The 20177-nt window shown below is 38.3% G+C and overlaps 1 protein-coding gene across 4 annotated transcripts in view; it reads right to left on the bottom strand.

The window, feature by feature from the left end:
- Positions 1 to 20177, bottom strand: part of KCNQ1 (potassium voltage-gated channel subfamily Q member 1) — a 345282-nt gene that overhangs the window by 298917 nt on the left and 26188 nt on the right. For 2 of the 4 annotated variants that reach the window (XM_071559495.1, XM_071559496.1), the window contains exon 2: positions 2938 to 3028. In XM_071559495.1, coding sequence (XP_071415596.1) covers positions 2938 to 3028 — 91 coding nt within the window. The other 2 variants (XM_071559497.1, XM_071559494.1) reach the window with 2 other exon arrangements.

Here is a 20177-nt window from a genome sequence, read left to right as displayed (position 1 = left end):
ACTTCTACAGTTATGCCATCTCACTTTCAAGATAAATCAGATTTGCAGTGTCCATGCAGTAAGCTCATCTAAACAGACTTGCTCCAGCAGATGTTCAGATCACCATTATCCACATGCTAACTCTGAGCACTCATTTCCCGACAATTCAGCATGACACTCATTTCTTGCATTTGCACACCTATGGCTGCCTGGTCAAAGCCTCTCTACCCTGCCCCACAAAATACAAGAAGTCCACAAATCTCCAGTAGGCAAAATTTCAAAGTGTGACACTGAATATTTGGTAACATTATCTCAGCCTTATATTTGATGCACTACAAATCATAATTCTTTTAGAGATAATTCTACCCTATAGAGGAAATTATATCTAAATAAAAGGCAATTTGCTCTTGACAATATGTCAGTAATTTTCTTTTTAGAATGCTGAGAGGGAAAGGTGGTAATGTTCAAAAGGAAGAGTTAAAAGTCTCTATGCAATAATTTATTTCAATCCCACACATTTGGGCAGTAGGACTCAAGTTTCATGGGATTACTTGAGGTCTCATGCAAACTCCTCATGGACAAAAGTATCACCTTCATTCTCACTGTCCAGTTAAGTCCAAGCAAAAGCCTTCTTCAGGATTCCCATACTCCTTCTGGTTGGTTGCTGATACACTGCTGCTCCTTTGAGCTCTCTCTTACTTAGTACTAGTTTGTAAATCAAGGTGCTTGCCCTTTCGTTGTCACCTACAATGACAACACTACCTACTGGAATGGCCTGGCTCCAAATTAGAAACATTATTGTCAAATAAATAAAAATCATTCTACAAACACAAAAGAAAAATTCCTTCCTACTGCAGGGCAGTAGGAAGAACGCTCTCGCCAGCTTTCATGTCTCCTTGCAGCACTATTTGGGTTAAAAGTTTGCACTCTTTTTCCTTGTCTTGTGTTTTAGTCTCCATATGCAATTACACTTTTACTTCTTTCTTTGCATTTTCTTATCGACCAGTCATCTGTGATTAAAAATCCTCCCAGCCCTGCCCAAGAATTCAGTTATATCTGTTTTTGACAGCTTGTATTGGTATGTTAAGATCAAAGTAAAATCTTTAACAAAAATAAGAGAATAGGAACTTTTACTAGGTAGACACCAATAGGAATCAGATTCTGACATATATATTTGGGCTTCAAGATGCCACAACTCCTTTGAAAGTCACACCCAAAATGGACAGAGGAAAGAGCACATTGGCCCATCTACTGCCTTGTAGTGATGGATCCCTTTAACCCCCATAGGTTTCATGAAAGTTGCCACAGTTAATCCTTTAAGAAAACAATGCCAGAATAAGCCAATAGTGAACAAACAAACAACTTATTTCCCAAGAAAACATGACAGTAGAATTTCAATGTTAAAAATTAATCACAGCTTTTTTCACTATATAGAACTTGAACACTGATTCATCATTCACTAATTCTCTCACTACTTAGAGAGCAAATAATACAGAACAGTGTAAATACACAATACATACCACTTATTACATACACTGTATGTAATCCTAATGTCTTGCATGCACATTACACTCACTGTATTGCCCAGATACAGACAAACATACTGCACACAGTACAAACAAACAAAAAAAGCTTCATGATTTCACAGGGTGGAGGCAGGGAATGCAACCTCCCTAGTTATGTTGTCACTAGGAGTTAGTTCACTGAAGCAACACACGTGCAAAATATGATGTATTGCAAAGATGAGTGAGACATTATCACAGCTTAAATTCATCACAGAAATTGATAGAAGTATCCACAGCTACAGTTATAGATTCAAAAAAATCCAAAACCCAAAACAAAAAAAACCCAAATAACTTAAATCTTTACAAAAATAAACTCCAAACCACAAAGCAGAAAAGGTACTGAATGCAGAAATAAATGCATAGATGCTCTTAGCTAGCACTAATGATGTTACAGCTATAAGTTCAAGTATCTTACAACTTAGTTAAAAATAATATACCAAGCATGAAGATACTTCATACTAAATTTAATACACTATATTCTTACTCTTACAGCATTCATATTAGGCACAGAACCTCAGCATATTTCATAGATAAATTGACAAAATTTATTATAATTGACAGGGGTCTTAAGAGAACTTTTTCATGTTAATGATAACATACACAGTAAGATATATCAGGTGCCTTGCTACAATACCTGTTTTGAGCAAACATTTAAATTGCTAGTTAGCATTTTCTCAATATAGTGACAGTGTTTTCACAAGTTAAATAATACTCTTTTTTTTTACGAATACAAATAAACAAATGATTTAGGAGGGAGTACCTCACTACTGAGGTATAATAAATTTATAAAATTTTTCTGTCTTTAAAATCATGCCTCTTCAATTTCAAAACTAAGATTCTTCAAGGAAATCTAAGCTAGCAGAACAGTAATACTTCTGGAGTATTTGTTGATACAAATCTGTTGCAGCTCTAGTGCACTATAAACATGGTGACTATTTTCTCTACTGAAGGAGAAGAGCATAAGACAGGTAGAGCAAGTTGTCTTAACTCAGAGTCAATGAACATATGTGAGTTTTCCACTTGTGAAACAAAGCTGGATTTGACACCAACTAAAGGAAAGAACTTCTACTTAACTTTTATCCCCTCTATGCCCAGGGGCCTGGTCTCCAGTATGGCTGAAAAAACAATTAACCCAAGCAATATGAGGGATTCAAACTTAGTTAGAACAGCTGTATGTTCTAGATGCCCTCAGTACAGGCCACATAGGATACAACTTGATTTTTGTGCTACCATGACTTTCAGTGTTTTTGTGGCTTTACAGACTCAGGGAAAAGCAGAAAAATCTGATCAACTAAACCATGACAATCTGCTTAATATGGTATTAGCTCAGGAGATCAGAATTTGCACATTAAAACCAAACATGCATCAATCACATTAATATCCACATACATACCATCCAAAATAATGTCCCTGTAGCAAGAGCTGCATACTGTTCAATTGTAGAAAGCACACTGAAGATAAGGCATATCAACACAATAAGGAAGCTGTAAATAAAAAGAAATAAAAAAATTAAAATAGGACCTATAAGGAGGACAGGTAATTATGCCATTACAAATTACCTGTCCACACAGAAATGTGGTCTTGGATTATCCCAAAACATAGGTGGTAACTTTTGCATGATCCTGCTTCACATTTGTTAGCTTATTTCTCTTCAGACACTGAGTCTTTGGGTTGCACATTATCAAATTAAACTATACTATAAAACTTTAGCCTACCTCTGAGAGTTGCTGTTTCCTAGCCCCTCAGGAAAATAACATTCCTTGTTCTTTCCCATTGTAAGGGCTACTATGGCTGAATTACCACACAACCCCCAGCATGTTTCAAATACTTGCCTTCTTGCTGTTCCAAATTCCAATTAACTGCAAAGAGAAATCCCAACAAAACCAGAACTTAAGAGGCTCTGCCCACACTGTCTGTTATAACCAAACTCTAAAAAGCCCCAAATAAATAAATTCTGACATTAGGCATTTGAAACACATTTTTAAATGAAACAAAATTTCATAGCAACTATCAGAGAGAGAGTGGTACATATGGGTTTGTAGCCTGCCTCTCCTTGCCCAAGTAAGTTATAGAATCACTTTGGGCTTCGGTTAGAAGGGACCTTAAAGATCATCTAGTTCCAACATGGAAAGGACAGCTTCCACTAGACCAGGTTTCTCAGAGCCCCATCCAACCTGGCCTTAAACTCTTTCAGGGATGAGGCATCCATAATTTCACTGGGCAGCTTGTTCCAATGCCTCACAACTCTCACAGTAAAGAATTTTTTCCTAATATCTAATCTAAACCTGCCTTCTTCCAATTTGAAGCCATTCCCCCTTGTCAATAATCGCTCTTCACCTTTCTTGGAGGCCCCTCCAGGTAATGGAATGCTGCAAGGAGGTCATCGTGAAGCCTTCTCTCTTCCAGGCTGAACAATCTCAATTCTCTCAACCCCTCCTCATAGAAGAAGTACTCCATCCCTCTAATCACCTTGGTGGCCTCCTCTGGACTCGACTCAACATGTCCATGTCCTTCCTGTGCTGGAGACCCCAGAGCTGGAGGCAGCACTGCAGGTGGAGTCTCACCAGAAGAGAGCAAAGGAGCAGAATCATTTCCCTTCACCTGCTGGCCATGCTGCTTTTGAGGCAGCCCAGGATATTGTTGGCTTTCTGGACTGCAAGGCACACTTGTCCTTCAGGAGGGAGTTCTGGTTCCCAACACAAGACAGCCAGGAAGTTGCAGGAAACTCAGCCCACCTGCCTGTAATCCCTATAAGTCCTCTTCCCCCATATGGAAGGTAAGGCTGCCCAGCCCTACTGCCTTTGCCTTTAGACTCATCCCTGAGCAGCTTCAGCTGTGCCCACCACCCCACAGGATTACTGTTTACCTTAACGAGACCTAACACAGCTGGGAAGCAAAATATTAACGACCCAAAGGGAATGCTATCCTCTACAGACAAGGCATAGGCATCTCCCAGTTCCCACAGAAGTTTCTTTCAAGAATATGACATGAGCAATCAACAAGACTTAAGACATTCACCCGTTAGGCACAGTGCTGGTTGACGGCTATTTTTCACAATTCTGGTGAGGCAAGCAACACCACTCCTTTGAACTTGACAGAAACTTGCTGCGAAATCCAGCAACTAAACCATCTACCCTGTTACAGATCTCTAGAACAGTTAACCAGGTTTCTTTTTCCTTCAACAAAAAAGAACTGACATAATGAATAAAACTGAACTCAAGAGGAGAAATATTAAAACAGGACATCAGTGGCTGCAAACTGGCATAGATCAGCTGAAGTCACCCAGAGCCTTTATCTCTATTCACATAAGTGAACATTTTCTTGAGTGAATCTTTTGAAAGATGAAGCACTCAAGAAAACAACTGTGTTAATGTTGACATGATAAGTTACACTGGTCAATGACTGCTTCAAAGCACAGTGCATGCAAGACCAATGCACACATAGAAAAATTATCACAAAATCCTTTTGGTTGGAAAAGACCTCTGAGATGATCTACTCCAGTCTTTGAGATTATCAAGTTCAACCTTTGAGATGGTACTACAAAATCATGGAGAGGAAGTTTGTCCATAATTAGGTACAAAAATCAAATAGATAATGAACTGACAGATAATAAGGATAAAGATTATCAGATATCAACATAAACACATACATGGGAATATATTTTTACCTTTTAGTAAATATACTTTTAGGCATAATATAAATATGTGGGTGTGTCTGATTTATCTCTGAAATCTTCTCATTTTACATTGTACTGCTAACTTTCATCATTCTAAGCACAAGTAAGCAGTGCAGACAAGGCAAGAGAAAGGAAAGATGTCAGTCATTTGAAACATTACATAAATGTTCCCAAAGTGTCCAGCCCTTCTATCTCCAATATTCCCACAACTGTCTAAGACCAACACACATGACAACACGAACATAAATGGGTTCAGTTGCACAGAGATAGCTTAGACTCTCTGGATAGAAAGTCCAACGTATGTAGAATTAGCAGTTCAGAGCAAACAACGGGTTGAAAGGGATGGTCTAAGCTGTCTGAATATACTTTGAGCAGCAATACTGTATCATTTAATAGTAGTCATGTCAAAATATTTAACTCTGCCAATACATGAAACCACAAGAGGGCACCGAAGCAAAGACTATCCCATTTCTGTTCTTTTCCTAAACACATACAACTAGAGAGACCCTAATGAGGATTAAAGGTGAAAGTTTATGTGCCTCAGTGACAGGAAGGTAAACTTAGGGTTCATCATTTGCTAAATTCTTTAGCTTGATACTATTAGAGAAACTGATGGCTGACATAAGATATGCATCAAGTGCAAGTCAGTGCACTACCTACTTTTGTGGGTTTTCATGCACATGGATCAGTTTCAGTTTTCCTAATTTTATTTTTTTTTCACACCCAGGAAAAGCCTTGCAAATTTATTGTGCTCTTTTCAAGCTAGTGCATGAGACATCTTCATACCCACAAACAGACATTAATGCAACACAAAACAAAGATGTTTGGTCAGATACTTCTGCTCATCTGTTTCTTTGGCGTTAGAGAGATGATTAGCTCACATAAGGAACAGAGGGAGCAAAATTAGGACATAAAAACCCCCCAACATATTGTCCTTCTCTGGCATGAGCCTGCAGTTGTTCCCTTCCAACACTTGGCACCTGTTTTTGTTTTGGTACTAGTGGCTTCCTCCTTGACTTCTGAAGCATAAGAAGGGAGAGAGGCACTAGGAAAATGGAAAACATTGTTTGCTCCTTTTTTTCTCTTTTTTTGACAGCTATTTCCTCCTTCTTCAGTCAGAAGTGCAACACAGATCCTCAGTTACTGCCTAGACAGCAGACAAGTCCACAGGAGTTAAATAACTAGAAACAACAGCTGCAAGGATGGACTCTGCCTTAAACTTGAATCTGTTCATGTGAAAATAATCCTGAGGAAATTTAAGTGGAAAGCCTCGGAAAAGTGAACATTAAAATTTACACATGCCCAAAATAACCTTATCCCTCTTAGTATCACTTTACTGTGACTGCCATTACTACATTTTAAAAAAAAAATTACTCACCTTGATACAGATGATAAACATGTAAACTCTTTATCCAGCCAGCTAATATCAGACAAACTAATAGGCAACTGAAAACAACTTTACAATAAGAACAGTTACAGACAAAGCACTAGTAGAGACAGATTTATCAGCCCTATACTAATCAATGCCATAATTCCAGATAGCTAAGTTAAAAGAATGTTGTTTCAAATGAGGCCTCACCTGCATGCCAAAGCCCTCTTGTCAGGGAACAAACACTAGACACCTTCAGGTAGTAAATTATATCCCATGTGAAACAAGTTACTGCGCAAAACATCTAGTTATTTCAATGGCTGAGTGGGTAAAGGCTCTAAACATGGACATTAAAATTAGGCCAACTGAATGTGGAAAGATAAGTATATCAGCTGGGGGGAGTTTTCTGGGAGCCACTAACTGCTGCTCAGGGATGTGCTGGGCATTGGTCAGTGGGTGGTGAACAACTGCATTATATGTCACTTATTTCTTTTGAGTTTTATTTCCCTGTATCTCCTTGTCATTGCAATTACTAGTAGGAGTAGTATTGATTATTACATTATATTTTGTTTCAATTATTAAATTCTTCTTATCTCAACCCATGAGTTCTACTATTTTTCCCGTTCTCCTCCCCACAAGTAGGCGGGGCAGGGGAACAGAATGGTATTTAGTTGCCAGCTGGAGACAAATCAAAACACTTCTCTCTCTCACAGTAAAAAATTAAAAATACCTTAGCTTCCATATAATATCATTCAGAGACCTAAAGATCTAAGAAAGATGAATGGCTTAAGCAATAGCATCAGCCACTCTGGAAAACTTTGCTGAGCATACAGTCCCACTCAGATTTCACCAATCATGTATGGGGTAACAGAAGAAACATTCACCACTGAATCTGCCCTGCTGACTCCACTCCAATACAGCACATTTTTCCCTCTAAAGGAGAGACAGTCAGCAGAGCACAGACATTTCTTTATCAGTGAGAAAAGGCTTAGTCTCTGTGAAACCACCGATCTTTTATCTCCTCAAACCCGTTGCTTGTTTACCCTCTATGCACAAATGCAACCATCTTCAAGAAAGGAAGCAGAGCGATGGGGAGTCCAGGCTTTTGTCAGCTCTGATCTCACTCTTAGATTGTGGGGCAAAGCAAGCACCAGAGATGAGGCCACAGTGCGTGAAGTTTTTCATACTGTCTTTCCCAGGTTACAAAGTAGGATCTGCTTGCATGTAGATAAATCACAGATATGGCATCAGCAGATGCATTCAAAAATACTTAGCTTTGTGGTTAAGTCATATCTGACAGTGCTATGTGTCTTCTAACACCAAGAATTTTGCAAGTGTCTGATCATCTCTGTACTTCTCAATGTGAAACCATGAAAACACTGTTAAAGCAGCATGGACACTTACAGAGCAGCAGTTTTCTTTCATGGACTCATTTTTTGGTAGATTATTACAAGGCGACCCATTGCCTCTCAGACAGACAGCACTATTTTACTAGAAGCCAGTTTCTGTGGTTGTCTTGTCAGCTCAAGTTTTCATACATGGTGGAGTCAAACCCAGAAATGGAACTACCTCAGCTCATATGAAACACCACCAGCATGCAGAACTGCAGTGATGCTTCCAGCTCGCATACATCCAAGCCTGTATATAGACTTGGTGGTGAGTGTAGACACACATCCCAAGATGAAAAGCATGCACACAGACATAGCTGTATAAAGAGTTGCACGAGACAGTGTGTGCATACAGAGGGATGTGCGTGTATATGAGCAAATATGTAATAAATTTTGGCATACTCCATGAAGTCAGTCAGACAATGTAGATAATTTTTTGTCTCAGACAGGTTTGAGAAGCCAGAGCATTTCCAGGAAAGAATTATTCAGCTGACAAGAGAACATGGCTAGCCAGTATACCACTATATTTAGCAACAAAGAGGGAATGCATTAAGAGCTAAAGGTGGATTTAAGGCTTTCTGACTATTCTAGGATATATTTTGACTTACAGAGCAGAATTAGGGCTTTATTCCTGATCTCAGTGGCAGCTTCTGGAACTTGACACATTACAGGTGGCTATCAGTATAGTACAGCCTTCAGCCCTGAGCTTTTTTCTATATTTAACTATGATTTTTGCACATTACCATGTCTTTTTTTGTGGCTTGAAACAATGTGTAGAATTATCAAAGGACCAATTAACCATTTAGTGAGAGATTACAATGCTAATTTAGCAAATGTCACAGATAGGAGAATTGATACAAATTTATAAAGTATATCCAGTGATATGACCAGGGGGTGGCCACTGGATTGGCGATCACAGCACCCACTCCCAGCACTGCTCCCGGAAAGATAACAGGACTCCAAGAACCAGTGGAACAAAAGCCTTAATAAGGCGAAACATCTTCTTTTATAGGGCTAGAATGGGACTCTGGAAGTATGGGTGGGACCTGGACTCCCATTGGTGGAGAACAGGATTGAAAAACGCACCAATAGCAGGAGTAGGGATTCAACAACTGACCAATAGGGGATCGCGTGCAACAGCCAATCAGAATTTGAGGCTCTGACAGAGGTGGGAAAGCAGCCCTGAGGGATTAGAGGAAGAAAAACCTGGCTAGGATCTCTAAAGGAAAAATGAACAACCACGACTCTGTTTAAATAGCCATTACTGAACAGGAGAAAACATACCTAACACAAAAAAACATTCATTAAATATCCATTAGAATCCCTTAAACAATCACAGTGATCTTCAAGGGCAGCTGGTTCAAGGCAGTCCTCGTCATGAAAAATCCATTGCCAGTAAAACCTCTTCCACTGATTATAGGATTGACTTTCTCCTAAAACCAGGAACATTTTTAAAAAAGGTGCATGAGACATGCTGGAAGTACTTTCTCACCAGATTAATATAGTCTCATGCACATGCAGCCATTACCATCATAACCAGTATTACAATGTGGGTAGATTTGATTCCTTCTTGCAGTGTTTCTTATATACTCTCAGTGAGAGTCTTTCCATAAACCTGGAAAAGGTTGCCATTAGGCTCTAAACTCAGCTGAAATCTCAAAAACATTTAACAGGTGAGAAGAAACGTGCAAATTTCAGCCTGATTTATATAACCCAATTTGAGTTTTATCCCTCCAAGAAGACAAGCTTTTCCTTGTTCAATGTCACTTAAGAGATGGCTCAAACCTTCTCTTTCTAACAACTTTTATTCATTACAGCTATCAGTCTTGAAGGTATACAACTCTCAGTGCCTTCACACACAGGGAATACTATTTTATCTGGTAACAGCTGGATCTGGGGTTTTTGGTTTTTTTTGGCATGAGGTCAATGGCTAGTTGTAGTTCATCCTCTCTGTCTATTGGATAAAATGATTGTAACTGGAAAAGAAATACTCTAAGTAAAAGAAAAAAAATCTTTCAGGTGCTTCTATGTTTTTGGTAACATTCTATGCAAGCTCTCTTCTTGAATCTCTGTCTGCCCTTATTTTTGTGCAACTGAATTGTCTTTCTTTGAATGTACAGCTTTGTTCAATCACATACATGATCAGTCACTGACACGGTAACTCGGGGTGGTTTGATTTTTTTGCTTTGTGGGATTTTGTTTGGTTGGTTTTTTTAACAGAGTGAATACCTTTTTTGCCATTTAAGCTTTTAACCATTTTAAGTTTCTTAGGTAAACAAAGTAATACAAAGCTTAATCTCCTCTAAGCATACAGCTTTACAAGAACTGGAAAGATGACATTGAGAATGAACAACACGACTGTGCAGATTAAACATGGGCAGCTTCTTAACTTGATCTTCATAGCAAACTATAATGCTGCTGCATATCCAGTTTGTTAGTTCATTAAAATATGACAGCATCACCCTTTCATCTTTTATCTCCATGGTTTATAGGTATTGACACTAACTTTTCAGACTGTGAATACAAAGGTCAATGGTATCAAAAAAAGGACATTTTCACGCAGCTTTCCAGGCAACAAAGTTATTGCAATGAGGATTCAGATAGACACACACTCAAGAGAGAGGATCAGTCTTTCATTTTGTCCTACATTCTGGCACATTCCAGGCCAGAGAAGTAATTCCCAGCTTATTTACATGAGGTTAATCCTGATTAAAAACTTCAACAGGTTCATATTACTACAAGTCAACATAAATCCCTGACCACCCCATATGCAGGACTGTATAATCACTTCCATGATGCAACCAGGTAAACATTCATACTAAACTATCTCAGGTAATTTCTTACTGCAGCTAAGCACCAGGTCTTTCTTGTTCTTACATTCAAGGTATTTGGGGACTGCTTGAGGAGAAAAAAGAAAATCTAACAAAAGGTAGAAGTTAGAGGGGAAACAGGTAGAACGTGTCAAATGGAGGAAAGTTGACAGTAACAGTAGAAAGGATTCTGTGATTATAAACAGCATCACCGGGAAGCTAATACAGGACGGCAATTTATTTTGTGGGATCACCATCAAGGTAGAGTGTTAAACACAAATGGTGCTTCTAAAATTGAGAAACTCAGATAGAGATGCTTATTTAAAAAAGAAACAGGATTTCACCATGCAGACAAAACTTTGATCCTTAATGAAATTCACACATATAAATACCCTGTATGAGTAGGTCTTACACTAAACTCTTCAGCAAGTCTGAACTGAACACTGCAAAGACACTAATTCTGTCATGTCTATGGACTACCAGAGCACAGTGAAAGTCTACTAACAGAATAATAAATTAAGCAACTGGCAGACACCAGAGGTCCTCCATCACTTACACCATTAAAAAGATAAGTTTATTTGTAACAGAATGGTCTAGTGAAGACTTAGAATTAATGCTTAGAATGAAGTAATTCCTCAGTTCCTCTTTGACCTTACCTAAAGCCAACTTTCACACTTTTATTAACACAGTAGTTTTATTAACTACTGTAATTATTAATGAATTAGCATGGAAAAAATCACTGTAGCAAGGAGTTAGAAGAGATCAGCAATCTTCTCAAACCACAGCTGAAGAGGGGAAGGGGAAGGGGAAGGGGAAGGGGAAGGGGAAGGGGAAGGGGAAGGGGAAGGGGAAGGGGAAGGGGAAGGGGAAGGGGAAGGGGAAGGGGAAGGGGAAGGGGAAGGGGAAGGGGAAGGGGAAGGGGAAGGGGAAGGGGAAGGGGAAGGGGAAGGGGAAGGGGAAGGGGAAGGGGAAGGGGAAGGGGAAGGGGAAGGGGAAGGGGAAGGGGAAGGGGAGAAAGGAAGACTTTTGTGCTGGTAACAAAAAAACCCGAGAAAGTGGGGATTTAAACTTTTGGCCACACAGGCTCTTTGCATGGTTTTTCTCTAAGGATTTGTTTTATCTTTCTCTGTTTTGTTTCTGAAGAGGAAGAAAGGAGGGGTACAGCCCCTTCTCATCTTCCAACCTCTCTGTAGCAGGAGGATGCCAGCAAAAGGGGAAGTATACTTGCATTCATGCAGAGAAGCATGATTCCCTCCAGCAACTGGCTACAACCATTTCCTGTGCAGCACACGCTTCCTCTCTGTTATGCCCTACACAGGTCAAATAGTAGACATATCACTGTTCTCAGTTGTCACTTGTCATCAAAAAACGCTTCAACAGACAAAGTGAGAATGCTCTGTTTGCGTTAGCTTAAGTCTATTAGATGGAGCTTCCTGTTAATATGTATTTGTTCCAACTCTAAGGCAAAGTATAGTTGGCACTTCCTGAAGGAAACAATGGCATAACTTTTAATCAGCTCCCTAATTTCTTCTCAAAGAAACTGTTTTCTATCTCCCGTGTGAGAAGAAAGCTTTATTGTACAAGAAAGATCACATATACAATATAGGGTAGTTGGATATTAAGAAAAACAGATTAGCTATACAGCAAGGCTTCTATCACATCTGGGTCTTCTACGAGATTGGAGTCTGTAAAATTAATTTAAATTACGGGCAGCATACCAAAGCCCAAAGCACACAATGAAACAAGTCATTTAGGATACAGCACCAGAATTATTGCAGGAAAGGCATTTAAGGTCTTGGCAAAGGGTATAATTGCAGGAGAAATGCAAACCAGACATCAAAATGCTTCGGGAGGAAAGGTTAACTGCTCACAAAAAGCAATGTTATTGCATCCTGCAAAAAGGTATTGGTTTCTTTGAGAAAGGCACGGATGAACAGGAAAAAGATGATAGGTACTGTGTAAGAAACTGGAAGAAGAATACACTACATTTAAAACAAGTGCATGACCAAAGAGATGTGAACCACTAGACTGCAGAAAATTTATCAGGGCTCCCCAGATGGTTTACAACAAGCTTCTGATGTGCCTGATTATTAGCAACATAACAGATGTAGAAGCAGTGAGTCTACATGCACAGTGGAGAAAGGATGTCATCCAATACTAAAAATTGAAACCATTTTTGCCATTTTCTTCATATGTATGTCAGGCTTAGTTAGAAAAAAATCTGTCATTAGTCCTCTTTATTGAAGACTGGAAAAGTACAGTGAATGTCCTGTAAAACTACAATATTTTCTATTCTTCTTGTGGTTTGGTGAAACACTATACAGAAAAACAGAAAATGAAATTTTCATAGGTTATTTTGCTTTGATTATCTTATCCTCACTCTAAATACCATTAGATAATCAGTACAGTCCTGTGTGCTGCTCTAACCCTCTCAGTTCCACATTCAGGTTCGCGCAAGTTCTGTAGCACCTCATCATTCAAAGCAAAACACGTCATCCAGCAGCACGTTCCAAAAGACATCCACCGCTGCACACTCACTGCCTGCAGCTCCAACAACCTGCCCATCTCCAGGTAAGCACCTATGCCAAATTCAGACTATACTTGGTTTAAGCACACACACATAAGCAGAGCTGAACTGTGGCTTTTCAGCTGCCTGTGCCAAGTTGCTCAGTGGTGGTGGTGGCATCAGCAAGAGCACAGGCAGCATCCCTCGAAGTGCCTGAGGCTAAATCACCCTTAACACTGTGCTGCAGTAAGGGTGGGGGTGGACATCTGCCTTATTTTACACAGAAGGCAGATTTCAGCAAAAACAACCATGAGATGTAAACTCAGGGTTTAGGACAACATAACAGTTGCAAAGTACCACTGAAAGCAAGCAGTCTGTTCATATTGCAATAGACAACTTCCCTATTTATCAGCCAGTTCTGGAGAAAAATGGAAAAAAATAGGAGAGGTATGTTCTAGAAACTGAGTGCCATAATACATGTAAAACTTGTTTTCTAGGTGGAGTTTTATACAGTTTTATACAGTCAATCTGAGCAGTCACTACATCACTATCCCACGTTCCTTACAACAGCAGACTCAGGGCAACAGTGTTTAAATGTATTAGTAGGCAAATATTAAAAGACAATTACTAAAAGCTCTCTCAGGCTGTGTAAAACCCAGCTTCTGAAAAATTGCCAAGCTTATTACTCTGCATTGGTGTTATCAAATCTAAACTAAATAAATCTTTCTAAATAAAATACTGCACTTTTTAAATAGACAATTTTAAACATTACTTTCATTAAATACATACTATTTCTTCAAACAAGTAACAATATTTACTCCTAATGATTTCTCTCTTTTGGGCTGGCTGGAAACTATTTTGTTAGCTTCATCTGACAAAGCAATTCAAAAGCTGTATGTATTACCTGGATTTTTGGTTGGTTTTTTTCCTCTCCTATTTACTTTCACAAACCAAAGCACTGCTACAAATCACTTTACCTCCACCATTAAAGATTAGAGAGGACATTGTATTGTGATTTCTAAAGCATGTGCACCTTATGAGGCAGAAAACTAGACTTGGTCAACTTCTCAGCTCATAGACTTCTTCCTTGGTGACCAGCTTCTGGATATTGCATGTAGCCAAGCAAGGATGCTATCCCGCCCCAAAGAAGTAACACAAGGCAGAAGAAAGGAAACACCAAAGGAGAAAGGCGCTATCCCACAATGTTGCACAAGTGACATAAACTTGGATACTAATTTTATTGCCGGACAAACCAGGACTATGCTTCTATGTGTTCTACAAAGAAACAGCCACCCTGCTAGCTCACTAAAAACCCCTCCATGACAGGAAAACAACACTGATATTTTTTACAGCATCCTTTACTCTTCAGTTGTGAATAGAGTGAAACAAAGACTAAAAAGCCACAGATAGATAAATACACAAATGGGGAAGAAGTAATCATACCTTGAGCCACTGACCTGGACAGATGCTTAATTTGATTTATTTCAAATGTCACAAAAGTGATATAAGACCTGAGCAACTCTGGCCTACCTTCTCACCATGATCCCTTTCTAATGCCCTTTCACGCTCCTTTCTCCTAAAACAACTGTATCTGAAAGCCAATTTCATCAGTGCTGGAACGTAAAATAAAGACCGTGAGAAAGATCGGAAGCTGGGATAAATGCTGTCACCAGGGTTTCCATTATTATGTTCTGCTTTAATTATTTAAAGGTATAGTTGACAGATGCTTTCACAGAAATCGGTATTGTTCTTTTGAGATTTTCCACATCCAGTTCTCTGCTCCATTTTTCTAGGGGCACTGGGGGAGAAAACACGGCACCCTTAATGCACCATAGCTTAGAAACAAAGAAGAGAAACTACAGAACAGGTTAACATTCCTCAGGTAAAAGTGACAGGCAGCTTTTAATTTTATGGTGACAGAGTCTTTTTGTAAATAAAAAACCTCTATAAATATGTACCACGAAGTACAGGAATGGTCAGTACTCCATTTCCCCAAAAAGGCCTCAATAGATTAAATTTCCAAATGCAATCCATGCTGTGTTTAAAGAGCTTTAGCTTTGTGCCCTCACCACAAAACAGACAGTCTTCCAGGCTGAAAATTCTGAGGATAATTATTGCCACAATTTCAGCAGTCAAGTTAGTTTTTTGTGGAAATTCCAATTGTCTATCATTGGGCTAAAAATTGTGCTGTATCATTTGAACTTGCCTGCTCTGAATTAAACACAGAAACATTAAAAGGAAAAGGTTCAAGAAAATTATAATCAGTTCTGAGGTCTGTATCCAAGTGACATTTCAAGGGTACAAATTATTTAAGTTTCAAAATGGGACTTCAAACTTGTAAACTCAACTAGCAAAGAATTTCCTTGTAAGAGAAGTTCAGATGAAGTAATCAAAGGTGTGAGATGCTTCATAAACTGAACCATTCAGTAAGGGCTCCTAACCAGGAATACAGTGGCTCTTAAGTAACACCACCAAAAAAAGTAATCAGCTATTAACTGGACAACCAACCCTGCTGTGCTCACAGTAACAGCCTCACCACTGGAGCTGCCAGACATATGCTTTATTTTTCCTCTTTCACAAACTTTTCCGTAGTTGGAATTTTAAAAGACTTACCCACTATAATGATCAGGTTTGGTTATAAAACACCTATTTTATAACTACTAGCATGTTGTACCCACCAGCACCAATTAAAAGTGTATTTACTCTAACATTAAACAAAAAAAATCACATCAGCATGTGCACACCTAAAGATATTTAGCTGCCCAAACGTCAGGCTTCCACTCTAAAAGCCATGAGGCTTTCTGGGAATAGTCTTTTGATGTTGCAGAAGAAAGAAACACTATTTATCTTGTCACAAAACCTCAAGATCTGTCAGGCAACTTCAGGAACAAGGATTTATCAAAAGTCATTAATGAAAAAGACTTGAGAGATGGTACTATTTTGTGGCACATCTGAAGATGGGCCACAGCCTTGAGAGGGGAAAGCTAACACAGTTCCTTTGAAGTCAGGCATTCAACACCAACTTACCTGTTTAGGGAGCTCACAAGCACTTTGCTGCATGTGCTAATGTTATTTTTCATGTATAAATGACATCTCAGATTCAGAATTCCAATAGACAGCTTTCATGTATTTTCTTAAGATTCCCAGCTTTTTCTGTTAGTCCTGCAATCTCCAGTATAGTGGAACAGGTCAGTGCACTGGTCTAAACCAGCTGCTTGGGCCATTCATCCTACTGGCTGCAAAGCAATCAAAATAACAGAAAAAAATGTCTTGTATGAGAACTTCCTCCGAACTGTTATCTATCTGCCTGAACTAAAAAAGAATTGTTCCTAAGCTGAATAATTTTAAGGATATGATTTGATGCTACCCTTTAACATGTAGTTGGTTTCATTGAGCTGGACACTGAGCATCTGACTAAATGCTCACTGAATTTGGGCTTCAATCAGTGCAGATTCCAGCTCAAAAGTATATCCTCATTGGAAACAGCAAGGGAACTGAGCTATGAGATTGAGTCTAGAATTCTAAAGATCTTCCAATGTTTCACATAATTGTGATATATCACTGCAAGACAGCATGAGGAAGCAAAGGTCCAGTGCACCATCCACTATTCTAATGTTAACATAAACATGAAATGACTTGTAGTACAGCTTTCACTGAGGCTTTCGAACTATACACAGCAAGTGCTTGCTATCAGCATGCAATACATTTCTGGAAATAGTGATAAAAGTCAGAAAAAGGCAAAAGTATTATTTTGCATGTTGAATAATAAATGAAACACCAGTTTATTGTTAACATTACAAGGCCTGACATATGTAAAAGCTTGAATAATAAATAGTTTTGATTGCATGGAGGAAAGTATGCAGCACATACACAACATTAAGATTACAAAATATTAACTTACACAAATTTAGGACTCAAAAGAATTCCACCTCATTTAAGGTTTATAAATAGCAAAAAAAATTAGGGCATTAAACCATAATATATATCATTATTATTTTCTGCATATTACTTTTTAAAGTGCCAATGTTTCTATGCATGTAATTAATTTTACATGCGGTCCTCTGTAATGAATAATAATAAACATAAATTTGTAATACATAAAGCTCAGTACAGGGGTGCAAGACCTTGAAGGGTTCTCTTCTGGAAGTCGAAATTTCAGGGCTAAACCACCAGGAAATATCAAATGATGACTTTCTGTCAAAGTTCAGTGCTTGAGATTAAGCTGCCATTTTATGTATATGTTTATAAAGCATCTAAAATTTATTGATATGATCTACCAACACAGTAAGAACATTCATTTGATTAAAATATGACCTCATGGCAAAATCATGCTATAAGATACTACTCTTGGCCCCAAACTTGTAGGCATTTTAAAGGAGTATTAACAACATTAACAGCAGCATCTAAAACCGTAAGGAAACCACAGGGTCAGGTTCACCCCACCTATGTGACACTGTGGTAGATGCCTATCCTCCCATTTACATAACTGACTGTCAATCATGATACTCAGTAAGATACTCTTTGGTAGCCAGTTGCTTCGTGGTGTCTACTAATTCTACCAGTTTAGTTTTCAAGCATGGTAATTTATTGTTTAGAAACAGTTCTTGGAGATTGTGGTAGCAATGCCCCAAGAGAGAAAAAGCAGAGATGAAAGCTGCAGAGAGAAACACAGTATCACTGAAATCACCCATCAAGAACACTGAACTTTCTGCTTTGCTTTTTAACAAAGATTTGTATGGTTATAATGAAAGCAGTATAATGTTTTGAAGGCTCTTCTGAAAGTGCATTATAATTACACCATTACACTTTCATATACATATTCAAAAACTTCTTCCATGTAAGGATGTTTTCCATGTGTATTCATCCTCCAGGAGCTCAGACATTATTCTTTTAAACAGATTTTTATCTTAAAGCACTGATCCCTTTTGAATATGTAGTTCCAGTTACAGATCCTAATTGCTTTTGACCAATCAATCCCTAGTGAATTTAATAAACTACAAAGTAAGTCAAGTACAAGTTTGAGGATCTATGCTAATTGATAAATTTCACAATAACCAAAAGGAGACAAAAATTGTGATACTCAGGGCCTACTAATCACATTGCAAGTCTCAAGACAAATAAAAGAAAATTACAGAAGATAAAAATAGCTTTTAAAACTGCAGCTTTAATGACATATTTACTTCTTATTTCCAAATTAGTCTAGAAAAAAGCTTACCTATATTAAAGAACAATTTCATTTTTAATGGAACTTTCTCATAATAGGCTAAGTCCCATGGAGTTCAGTTTCAGGCCTGACCATTAAGATCTTTTTTTTTCTTAAAAAAAAAAAAGCTTTGTTTCCTTGAAGACCTCAGGACCAATTGGAGACATCCTTTTTTTTACTCTTTTTCTTTATCCATGTTAGACCCCAACCTGCAACTATTACTATTGTTTTTTAAGGTTGCAAATCACTTCAAAAGCTGCAGAAGACTGAGGAACACCAAAGTCATCAGTGCAGTGTAAGCCTGAAGGACGTGATTTGGTTATAGATGTTATTGACACCGCATCTGTGCCATTGGAGAATACTTCTCTATGCCGTTTCACCTTCGTCAGTACAAACAAAAGCATTGTTCTACTTGGAAAGTCTTTGGCAGCAGATTTGGGAAAATAACAAAGTATCTCTAATGTGTATAGCACATAACATTTGTTTCATAATCTGATGGAGCAAATTAATTTCTTGACCAGCCAACAGGATACGCTTAATTAAAAGGAAAAAAAAAAAGTGTGTGGAAGGGACCTTTCTTAGTCTGTGTATGTCTCATTTCTCTTCTGCAAGCAATTGCTCGGGCAGACTCCTGCTCTATGCACATGACTAATACATGAAGCAACCCTGAATATCAGAAACTGGAAACCCGTGAAATCTTCTTGCTTCTATGTTTCTTAGATATTGTTTCTATTTTTCACAGTATTTGAAAGATAGATAATGACACAGATTTTGATTATCTGCTGCTCAAAGGGCTACAACCATTAAAAATGTGAGAGAAAAAAGTAAATACCAAGCTGTCTTCCCCATAAAACAATCACTTTTGAAAAGACAGTTATTACCACTGGTCTCAAAAAAACCCCAAACCAAACCCAAAACAAACCAAACAAAACCCTAAGGACAACTAATTTATAAACTTCATATTTCCAGATATCCCAGATTTCCTTTTATGTGCTGTCTCCCACTACTCAACAAATACCAAAAGAATGTCATACTACTGTGAAATATACTAATCAATTCTTAAATGGGAAAAAGGGTGCAATTTCACATTGCTCATCTCTGACACAGATTTATGGGAGAACAGTATTTTATAATAAAAATACATTATTTTCAGTATGACTCTGGCTCCAGACCTACACTTGAGCTCAGAAAAACTTCGCATTGCAATCCAAAAACTGTGGTGCACACTAGCAAACAAAATATTTGTGTTTGAGCAGTGAAGTCATGAACTCTCTCAGCACTACAGATTTCAACAAAAAAACCTCACCAAAAACTAAAAACCAAATCCCACAATAATTGTGAACAGTAAGAAGCTCCTTTATCTGAAACAACAATCCCTGAACTTTTAGAAGTGATCTATGAAGCCTTTGTGCCATGCTCAAGGTGGCAGGGAGACATTTTTCTCATTCACCTCAGCCACTTAAGCATAAGTTAAAATAGTATTATTGTTCCCACAGTAAAGAGTTCCAGAAACAGTCTCCTCTTTAACCAATAAAAACCACTTGTTCAAAAGTTGGAGGGTTTTTTGAGACTGACTCCTTTACATAAAAGTTAATTTTCAGAGCAAGTGCTGCTGTTCCCTATCACGGTTAAGAGACAGGAGCACAGGAACAGTTTCGGGATGGAAAGCATCACAGGTCGA

This window comes from Pithys albifrons, chromosome 6 (assembly GCF_047495875.1).
Source record: "Pithys albifrons albifrons isolate INPA30051 chromosome 6, PitAlb_v1, whole genome shotgun sequence".
In the NCBI taxonomy this organism is placed as follows: domain Eukaryota; kingdom Metazoa; phylum Chordata; class Aves; order Passeriformes; family Thamnophilidae; genus Pithys; species Pithys albifrons.
Note: the sequence above shows the minus strand (reverse complement) of the source record. Positions and strands in the feature narration are given on the sequence as shown.